The sequence below is a fragment of the Hoplias malabaricus genome, chromosome 8 (assembly GCF_029633855.1).
Source record: "Hoplias malabaricus isolate fHopMal1 chromosome 8, fHopMal1.hap1, whole genome shotgun sequence".
Lineage (NCBI taxonomy): Eukaryota > Metazoa > Chordata > Actinopteri > Characiformes > Erythrinidae > Hoplias > Hoplias malabaricus.
The window spans coordinates 28,671,229-28,682,655 of NC_089807.1; the positions used below are offsets into that span (position 1 = coordinate 28,671,229).

The 11,427-nt window shown below is 38.2% G+C and overlaps 1 protein-coding gene across 1 annotated transcript in view; it reads right to left on the bottom strand.

Moving 5' to 3' along the window:
- The window catches only part of pcsk2 (proprotein convertase subtilisin/kexin type 2), a 54,613-nt gene that overhangs the window by 7,812 nt on the left and 35,374 nt on the right, over positions 1 to 11,427 (bottom strand). The window contains exons 10-11 of the mRNA XM_066679352.1: positions 8,957 to 9,057; positions 4,462 to 4,689 (exon numbers count right to left, since the gene is read on the bottom strand). Of these exons, the coding sequence (XP_066535449.1) occupies positions 4,462 to 4,689; positions 8,957 to 9,057 (329 nt within the window). The remainder of the gene's footprint in view (positions 1 to 4,461; positions 4,690 to 8,956; positions 9,058 to 11,427) is intronic.

The following is an 11,427-nucleotide window of genomic DNA, read 5'->3' on the forward strand; positions in this document are numbered from 1 at the left end:
AGGCTGGAAAAACCAGGGTCTGTGGATGAGCACATTATGACTGCAGCGTGTTGGGCCCAAGCAGTGAGCTAATGAAAGAAGAACAGAAAGCACAGAAGAAAAATATGATGAAATGTGAGTACTATACCCTGCTGTTGATTCACATATCTTTTCATGAAGTTTTTATAGTAATACAAAGTGTAATACAGTTTAAATATTACATATGTAGGTAAACGTAGAGTCTGGCTTAAGGATCCTTTTTGAATGAAAGTCTATTGTCCTGTTACGTAAAGTGCTTCAAAACTTAAAATTTGGATGTCAGATGTTCATACATGGAGGTAATTGACATTTGACATTTGAATGGTGTGTAATCTATACACACACACACACACACACACACACACACACACACACACATATATTAAAAATAAACAAATGTTTCTAGTCGTTTCTTTACTTTAATTGATACAAATGAATACGAATTGCATACTAATAGACACACTTTGTGGAGACCAAAGACAAATCCACTTATTTTACATATTGCAATACAGGTTTTCTCTCTTAATATTGCACCTTGAAAATATCACCTTGAAATTCAGCTGTACACCCATTGTAGAAACAATGAAACATTATATTTTTAAGATTAAAATGTATATGCATAATCAGGACACAAGGGCCCACGCTAGCATTGAAGTGATTGATTAGCACACAATAAATGCTTATGAGAAAAATATGTGTTTTGTCAGCTACCACTTCATGGTACCTACACTACTTAACTGGGACTAAAAAATAAAGTATAAATTCCCAGAGGGTCATTTGGGACACAATGCAGATATGTAGCAAAAACTAGCCATCAATAAAATATTTGATATTAGGTACAAAAAAGCGAGTCAGGTAAGGTCAAGTATAGTAGGTATCAGTGCATGCAGTGGAATAGCTCCAAAATAGCACACTCATTCAGAAATACCCAGATGCCTCTTCACACAAGGCAGGCATTTTTAGGCCTTCATAATGATGTGCAGCATCCTCAGGAAATCACGTCTTGTTTCATGAACCTCTTCAAAATATATTAAATCCTTACTTTTACACATGGCCCACATGAGGGGCCTTGCATTGCATTGTTGCCCGCAGGTTAGCTGCCTGTCTGCTCCAAGGCATTCATTAGACGATGCTGATAAAGCGTTATTGCTTGGCCGAAGCCCCTGAATGCCCACTCTTATTACCATTCCACAGGCAGTGTCTTTGCCTCTTCCCCTGCATAATGGTTATTTTTGCCTGCTGCCTTGGCAGAAAAATTCCTCTGGACTATAATTTAGGATAGAAACAAGATTTGCTACTTTGTACTTTGTCATTAGGGATTTCAAAATGACACAGTGAATCCATATGTGAACACAGGTTAATGTCATTCATTCATTGTCTGTAACCACTTATCCAATTCCGGGTCGCGGTGTATCGGGAGCCTACCCGGAATCAAGGTACAAGGCGGGGACACACTCTAGAGGGGGTGCCAGTTCTTCACAGGACAACACACACTTTGAGTCGCCATTCCACCTACCAAAGTATGTTTTTGGACCATGAGAGGAAACCAGGACACCCGGAATAAAACCCACACGGACACAGGAAGACCACACCAAACTCATCACAGACAGTCACCTGGAGCGAGACTCGAGCCCACAACCTCCAGTTTCCTGGAGCTGTGTGACTGCGACACTACATGCTGCACCATCATGCTGCCACACATGTAGCATGTTTATGTTAATTTAAACCTAACTAAAACTTTGACAACCAAAGAGCTGATAAAGCTTTACAAAATAAGGACCAATTTGTTGCACAGTATTTGTCCATGAAATGTAGGGAAACACACACATATATACACACACATACATACACAATCCCCTCCATGCCACTCAAGCTCAGACTAATTGAAGCTGTTGCCATAGCATGCTATGCCCAGCAGTGAGTAGGAGAGGACTAATTATAGCAGACGTGAGAATAAGGAGCACAGGTGCTTAGAGGGGAGAGAGAGAGAGAGAGAGAGAGGGTAGAGGGACTCCCTAGGTCTGTTGGGAAAATGAGTGTAGGGTTTGACACATGCAGTATGCCTTCATGTGGAGCTCAGGGGTGGATCAAAGCTGAGAGCTGTCAGAGTGGAGCAGTCCCTCCACACAACATCTACACCCAGCCAGCACATGTGATGAATGTCAAAATGGGGAGCTGATGGCTGCACAAAATGAATCCCTGCTGCCAAAATGGAACCTTAGTCAATGCACATTCCACATGCTTTCTTACATAAAACTTCAGCATCTGTCAGTATTCACTGAGCTGTTCTGTGTGTTCCAGAGGTCCTGCTCCATGATACTGTCTGTCAAAGTTTTGAGGACACATTTATCCATTCATTCATTCTTATCCGGTTGAGGGTCACTGTGAGGACACATTGCCTTTGTTGAAAATTAGTGAACAGGGAGGATAATGAATATTTAGCACCTAAATATTCATTATCAAAGGTAACACTGACCTTAAACAAACAAAAAAAAACAACAACATGTAATTGATGCAAAGCACAATAGCAACCCCTTTGTGGAGCAGTCCACAAATGTATGTAGCACATGAATATAGTATATTAGTTAATATATATGAGAATATATATGAGTTAATGATTCCATAACATTTTTTGTATTTTCATTTAATCACATTATACATTCATTCATTGTGCGTCCAGAGCCTACCCAGAATCACTGGGCGCAAGCCAGGAATACACCCTGGAGGGGTGCCCGTCCTTCAAAGGGCAACACGCACTCACACATTCACTCACACACTCACACCTATGGACACTTATGAGTCACCAATCCACCTACAATGTGTTTTTGGAACATGGGAGGAAACAGGAGCACCCAGAGGAAACCCATATGGACACAGGGAGAACACACCAAACTCCTCACAGACAGTCACCTGGAGCGGGACTTGAGCCCACAAACTCCAGGTCCCTGGAGCTGTGTGACTGCACCACGGTGTTGCACCACATTATACATATTAACATGTTAACTAATATTGAATTAACCTTACTTTCAGTATGGTCATTCATCCGTTTTGTACTATTTAAGTTTTCAAACGGTAGAGAGCAATATATATTCTTATAAACATTCACATGTATATATACCTCTCTTAAGAATGGTATATCATTTTCTTAACAAGAAAATGATGTGCTGTAATTTGATGTGTGATTAAAGATTATATTCTGACTGATACATCTAATACAGATGTAAGTTTAAGATGTACGTCTTTTAAAGTCTTTGTTGCAGTCAGGATCTGTCGCTGTTATGTTATGGTTCTCTGTTTTGATCTTGTGCTTAGCCATGTGTTCTGGTTCCTACCTGTGTCTCTTAGCCATGCCCAGAGACAATCACATGACTGGCTAACAGCTCACAGGTGCATAATATTCTCTCTGGTATTCATTTCTTCGTTTATTTTTTTGGTTTAGGTCTCATTCTCATTGCACTCATGTTTGTTCTCATTTTGTTTCTTGCTCTGTTTCTCATCTCTTTCCTCATGTTAATTTTCTTGTTTATTTCTTTTTTATGTCCCTAGGTAACTGATATCCAAGTATATCGTTGCTGTCCAATGAAAAATATGCATCTCCCAAAATAGCAACTTTACAGGAGAATGAGCATTTCTATTGGTCTATTCATCAAGAAATCTTCACAAAATATAAAGGGCTGCGGCTGTGTTAAAATTATGTAAAAATCCCCAAAAATGTTGATGCATATTTTTGATAGGAGAGCAATGATTTGTTAGTATTTTCTGTCTGTCCATCTCAGTATGTCCTTTCCTCACCTCATCTCTCCATGTGTGTGACAGTTAAACTGTTAAGTAAACAGTTTTACTAAATGATGTTCATAATAAGGCTATCTTTATGGGAGCCAAATCAAGTCAAAAATTCAAATTAAATTAAAAACAATAAAATTTTGGTTTTACTAACAAAAATAAAATTAATTGCTTTATGTCATTTTATTTTCAATACCATGCTGGTAAAGGTACAATGTGCATGCATCCTGCCACCATGCTTTCATGTTACAGCGTATTACAGGAGTGGGAAAATGTAGGCCAGAGTCTAGCACAGTTTAATGGCTTCTCTGTTCTAATACTGACTAAATCTGTCAATTAGCTGATGAAAATCAACAAACCTTCTGGGTCTAGAGTTCCCCACTTGATGTACTGGCTTATTGCCTACATATGGTTTAAGAAGAACATTCAGTAACGTAGACTTTTGGCCATGGAAAAACAATAAAACTATAATATATGGCCATTTGTATTAGCCACATGAAGTCAATGAGCCCAAATAACAGTACAACAAAAACAAAAAAAACAAAATGCATAACTTATGTTGGAATATGTGTCAACTCAAAAAATCAATACAATATGTCAGTTGAACAGGGTGTTTAAAATTATGCCTAAAAAAACCTAGGACGAAATGGTGACACTTACTGCATCTCCTGAATAGAGCCAGCCACACAGTGGAATCTCTCTGGCACGGTCCGCCAGTCTTTTGCCAGCTTGACCATTCCACCGGCGTCCAGCACACCATAGCCAAACAGATGATTAAACTCCAGGCCCACTCCATTCCTCCTCCACTGGTGCACCTCATCATGGAGCTTGTTCCTCTTGGAGGTGAGCACTGTCAGGTGCTGCATGTCTCTCCATGTCAAGTTTGGACTGCAGACAGACACACACACACATACACACACACACACACACACACACACACACACACATTTACATTTATGTAAACAGTTAAAAAAGTTAAAGATACAGGCGATACATGCAGATACATGCAGCATTCAGAGTCTTGCCAAAGGACTCATAATGATGTGGTGTAGCGAGTTTTTCACCAAGCAAGTGATCAGATATTAACCTACCACTTGGTGGACAATGTTGTTTCCAACTACACTGTACAAACTACACACACACACACACACACACACACACACACACGCACTCACATATATATACAGAAAAGTAGGTCCAAATCATCTCAGTTAAAAATAACTATAATTCTTCCTTTCGCTAATGGTGAAGTCACAGTTTCTAAGTAACCCTGCTCAGTGGAACATATTCACTATCCTCCTGCAAACAGGAAGTAGCAAGTGAACAGGAATATTCCCTTAGATACATGGAATCTTAAGAGCACTTTCGAAAAGATGAAAAGCAAACATTTTCCTGCTATAGCAGAAGTGGACTGTTAGGCCTAATGCAATATCCTTTTGAGTCTAAAACAGTAATGGTTAGATCAATACTGTTGTAGTGTTTTCCTATAAAACGCACTTCTTGAATAAAAAATATGGATTGAATGTTTTAAATTTTATGACTGGTCTAGCATTAATCTTGACTTTGTTGTTGTGAAATGAAATGTTTTATGATAAAGTGGGAAAACATTTTCAAAATACAATCACAATACAAGATATTCTATTCTGTGAAATGTATAATGTGATATTTTGCAAATTGTAAATAAAAACAGAATGCAATGATAATAATAACTCAAATGTTGTAACTGAGAATTGTTTTGTTATGCCAGCAACAGTATTTTAAAAAAATCGGGACAGGGAAAGTGTATCATGATAATATAAAGAAACACATTATGTTATTTTAAAATAGGTTAGTGACATGATTGGGTTTAAAAAGAGTATCTCAGAGTGGTTGAGGTAAGAAGTAAAGATGGGCAGGGGTTCACCAAAAAAAAAAAAACTTGGGAAAAAACTTGGTAACTTGGGAATAAATATCATCAATGTCACTAGTATTATCCCATCAAAATATTCAGAGTATATGGAGACATTTCTATATGCAAGGGACAAGGCCCATAACTAATATCGGCTAGCTGTGATGTTCAGGCCCTCAGGTGTCACTGCTTTCAATATAGACATGTTTCTGTAGTGGAAATTGCTGCATGAGCACAGAAATACTTTGTGAAATCACTGTCTGTGAACACAGTTTGTCACTGCATTTATAAATGTTATTCACATCCACAAGTTAAAACTCACAAATGCAAAAGGAAATCATATATAAACAGCAGAGTCTCCACTGTCTTCTTTGGGCCCAAGTTCATTTAAGATGGACTTGGGTGAATTTAAAGTATTCTGTGGTCCAAAAAATCATTTAATTTGCACATCTGAGAAAGCACTGTTAATGATTAACGATATTTACAGGTTTTGGAGCAAAACACTACAATCCAGACAATGGCCTTACTTATTTAAGCAAGACAAGTCCAATCAAAATTTTGATGGACTACAACAGATTGGATAATTAGTAAAAGATTTTGAAAGTAGTCCAGGTGTATCACCTACTGAAAATAATTGGTGCATTATGAAAAGAAAAACACAATAACAGAGTCATTCATCTGTTGAACTATTAGATCATATTAAAAGAAAGAATGGAAACACATTTCACTTTCATAATTATATCAATTGGTCTCTTTAGTTCCCAAATTTCAGTGTTTTTAAAAGTAGAGTTGGTGTAACACACTGCTAAACATGCCTATGTCCCAAAATGTGTTGCTAGCATCACATTCAAAATGGATAAATATTTTTCAATAAACAGTAACCTTTACTAAGATTGAACATTTGCTGAAATAATACAGGGTGTATTTGGTTGTTTTCAGCCACTCATGCATTTCTGGGGTCAGGTATTTATGATTCATTTTAAATCACTCCATCAGATCCTAAAGTACTGGTGCTCCACTACTTCATAGCTCAGTGCTGAGCTTCTAAGGAACATTATATAAAAAATATTCAGAAAATAACAGGTTTCCATCTTAAAAAAGAGTCAGTCAGGTAAAGAAAAAATACCTTGAGTGTTCATTGTTCAACATAAAACCCTTGCCGTAAAACCACTGAAGTATTTTTGGGTGAGGTATACAGCTGCATCTTAGTATGTTTTGGTCCTCCAAACCCACTCCATCCTTTGCTGTTCTAGGAGTTGTGTGGATTTTTATCACTACGGTGCTGTGAGTATGTTTTGGCAGTGGACAAAACACACATTCGCCTTCTGAAATCAGTATTTGCCTATGGCAGGAGCGAATGACCTGCTCAGCCATCAGCTACATCATTATTCAATCCTGAGCAAACACATATGCTTTACAGAGGTAAGGTCATGTCAACATTCATTAACACCAGTCCCAACATGCTAATGTCTGATTCAAACAGCTGAAGAAAAGCAAAAAGCGTCATGAAGGAAAAATGTTATGCCTCCCTTGCCAGCTCCACCAAAGTAAGTATAGATAAGTAGATAAGATAAGTAAAAGCTGTAATCAGAAAAAAATGTAATATAAATTAAAATGAAAAAGTCAAAGCAGTGAGTTGTAGATCATACTCGATCTGGATTAGGAAAAAATATAACAGAACACTATATTATGTGTTACCTCGTTAATTTTTTTGCTACTACAGAAAAGAATAAAGCATATATGAATGTGATTATTGCAAAACATTTTGGGAGTTGGGAGAGTAAATATTATGCCATTTGTAATGGTGCCATTAGGTTTCATCCATTAATTTATGCATTCATTCATTTAATTTCTGCAACTGCTTATACAGCTCAGCACTGAGGTGGGTCAAGGTGAGAAGGCAACCTGGAGAGGACACCCATCCTTCACAAGGCAACCCACATTTTACGCCTCTGAACAATCTTGAGTAGCCAATCAACCAATGTGTGTTTTTTAAGCACCTGGAAGAGACCTACATGGACACGGTGAGAACACACCAAACTCCTCAAAGACAGTCACCAAGAGGTAGTTCGAATCCACACACCCAGGTCCCTGGAGCTGTGTGACAGTGACACTACCTGTTGCACCACCGTGCCAACCCGATATCATGGCTGCACCGTGCTGTCCCATTAGGTTTCACAACACCTGCATTCTGTGCAGTGGTTATTGTAAAGCGTACAGGGGTGTCTTAAAAGGCATTATCTTCTTCTTCTTCTTCTTCTTCTGGCTGCTCCCTCCCGCCACAGTGGATCAACCTCGATCTGCACCCTTGATCTGGCACAGTTTCTATGCTGGATGCCCTTCCTGACACAACCCTCCCTATTTATCCGGGCTTTGGGACAGGCACTACAGCACGATGCATTCAAATGGCTAGGTACACACACTCACACCTAAGCACAATCTTCCAAGTTGCCAATGCACCTACCAATGTGTGCTTTTGGAATGTCTTCAGCACTTTGCCCACAGTATTCTCAAACTATTATAATTTGGGGATAAATTTAATTTTTCTTTTATAACCAAGGTATACGTACATGTTTGGTAGCTACATGTGGTTAAGGAAGATCTGGCCAGTGAGTGACATTTGCCATTACATTCAAAATTAGGGAGAAAATTGAGGGAAAATAGGGGATAAATCCTATTCATTATTATCCAGATATAACAAGCTATAGTTTTTTTTGAAAGCTGAGATCATTCTACAGCACTGGGCAGCTGGTGGCTCTTGGAGCCATCTCCCCAGTGTGTTTTGTTTCCTGAGTAATGTTCACACTCATCTACAACAGACTTTCAATTATCCAAATAAGTCAGAATTTCAAGTAAATCCTCTGGTATGAAGCATTAGCTTCACACAGTTGTAATGAGCATTAAACACCAGATGGAGGCCAAATATGATTTTTGTTCACTGGCATTCAGACTACGACCGGCTAAGCACTGACTTTGACTCCATATATTGCAAGTTCTTTTGTTCTCATAAGTTCAATAAATCATCAATAAATATTTTGGATGGCTAAGAGATAACTGCGACTCTGTATGAAATTTACCATCACAAAATCTTAGAGCCTCTCAGAGAGGCTTCAAGAATATGTTGGCAAAAAGAAGCTGCTATGACACAGTCATCAATACTAATCTACAGCTGGGAGCGAATCTGCAAGTGAGGACCTCTGGGAAATTCTTGAGTGTTACATACATCTTTAAGCAGGTTTACTATGTGGAAAGTGAAGGTGTACGTACTTGGCTTCCAACGCCAAAGCAAACACGCCAGCAGCCTCAGGAGCAGCTGCTGAAGTGCCAGAGTGACGCAACGTACAGTTTCCGTACAGATCTGTAGTGGCCTGTAGAGAGTAGAGAGGGAAAGACAAAGGGTGTGAAAGAGAGAAAGAAAGATTGTGTTTCCATCATTACAGCCAATGAGCCTATGAAAATTTAATGTTACAGTTTGGCTCTGGCAAAATTTCAGCTGTATCATTCACTCCAATACTGCTCTCTGCTACTGAACACAAGAGAATCAGTAACCCCCGCACTTACAGCACACTCAGGAGAAAACATGACTCAGCTAATTAGTGCAGCTCGTTACTGTGTCTTAGTGGGCTGCCACCTTATCTAAACCACATATCTGACATAATAAAATAGTAACTATCACACATTACAACACAGAATTCTGAAATATACCCATATAAAGCCCAGTATATATACATACACACACATATACACACACAATTTGGTGATGTGTTAATTCTTAAATCTTTAACTGAAAATGCAGTTTTTCCTGTGTTTTTACTGAACAACTGAAACTTATTTTGTAAATATATATAAATTTACAATGTGATTCCTATAGCACACTCCCAAAAAAAAATTAAAAAAGGTAAAAAACTTCAACCAAATCTTAAAACATCCCATAATAAGCAGGAAAACTGGCAACAGGTGTTGGTATCATGATACTGATACCAAAAGATATTCAGTCTACAAAAGGTTCTCTATTGTGTATATTTGAAAGACATATGCTGCTGTCAGGATTATGTCTTTTCCTGGAAAGTCCATGATTATTTCTGAAAGACAGTAATTGTCCTCATTTTGTGTGTCACAAAAACAAGACTTGTTAAACAAAGAATTCATGTGTTTGACCTGTTTGCCTGCAGTTTAGATCTCTCTCCTATGGGGCATCATGAAGAGAAGAATTAGGCAATGGTGACCATGGACTGTTGAACAGCTGAAGTCTTGTATCAAGTCGCAATGGCCAAAGATCCCATTTAAATTTTTTTTTAAGGATTGGTATCACTCACTTCCCTAATGACTAAACAGTGTGATTACAAGAAAAGGTGACGTCACACTGTGGTAAACATGCCTCTGTACACTTTTTTGGAGTGCATTGCAGGCATCATATTCTAAATGGGTGACAGACGTGGAATAACAGTTCCAGGACTGGGCTTGGGACCAGAATGTCACTGGTTAAATCCTCACAACTAGAAAAAAAACTGAGGGCAAGGGGATGAAAAAACAGCACTATCCTCATCATTAAATCCATGGCTGAAAAGCCCTTGCTCAGAGTAACTGATCCCCAGGCACTGTGTGTGTTTGTTTATGTATGTGTGTGTGTGTGTGTGTGTGTGTGTGTGTGTGTGTGTGTGTGTGTGTGTGTGTGTGTCTGCGTGTGTGCGCACGCGAATGTATTTACTGCCAAGGATGGTTTAAAGCATAAGACACATTTCATTGTATATTGTACAATGACAAAAATATACACATACATTACATTACATGAGTTTATATTTACAAAATTTACAAAATATAAATAATCAAGTCGTTCAGTGAAAACATTGACAATTTTCTTCTTTGTACATTTGTCAGTCAAATAAAGCTTCGAGAGAATGAAAAAAATCAAAGGTTGTTTTTACTCAGTCAGTCAATATATTAATATATCATAATTGTTTTTGTGTATTTGTACTTTGCTACATCATTTGAACACAACACCTGGCCACTGTGTGTAAACTGCATTATGAATGAACCAATAGAAATGCTCCAAAATTACTTGGAATAATTTTTACATTGACGTCCATTGAAAGTGAAGGTTTTTCTTTTCCCTTTCTGTAAATTTACTATTTTGGGAGATAAAGTTTTTTCATTGGAGAGTGAATATATATTAATTAATTAGTCATAATATGACCCTGTCCTTTCTTGGACAACTTTTAGTAGGTAATTACACTGCCGACCAGGAACACAAAATCCTGCCATTCTCTCAAGGCCACTTGGATAATTACACTTGCGCACACATCAACTTCAAGAACTAACTGTTTACTTGCTGCTTAATAAATCCTGCCCCTTGACATATGCCATTGTGTTGGGAGAATCATTGACCTGTCAGTGGTTTTAATGCTATCAATGTATATACTGGAACTTGAATGAGAATTTTATGGCTTTCAGCCACACCAGCATTAATGATGTCGGGCACTAATGATGGATCAGGAACCCCACTCCAACTCTCAAAAAGGTATTGGATGGTGCTCCATCACCAGAGAATGTATTTTTACTGATTCACAGACCTAGGTTCTTACACTTTGCGTGACATTTTGCACTGTGGCTATATTTTGATCCTTGCTGTCTGTATACAGATTTCTATAGGTCACCTGTATGATGTTTGAGCTACTGCTCTTTTGTGGCTTTTGTACTTAAGCATGATTATATTTCCTAAGATGCTTTTTGAACATTTT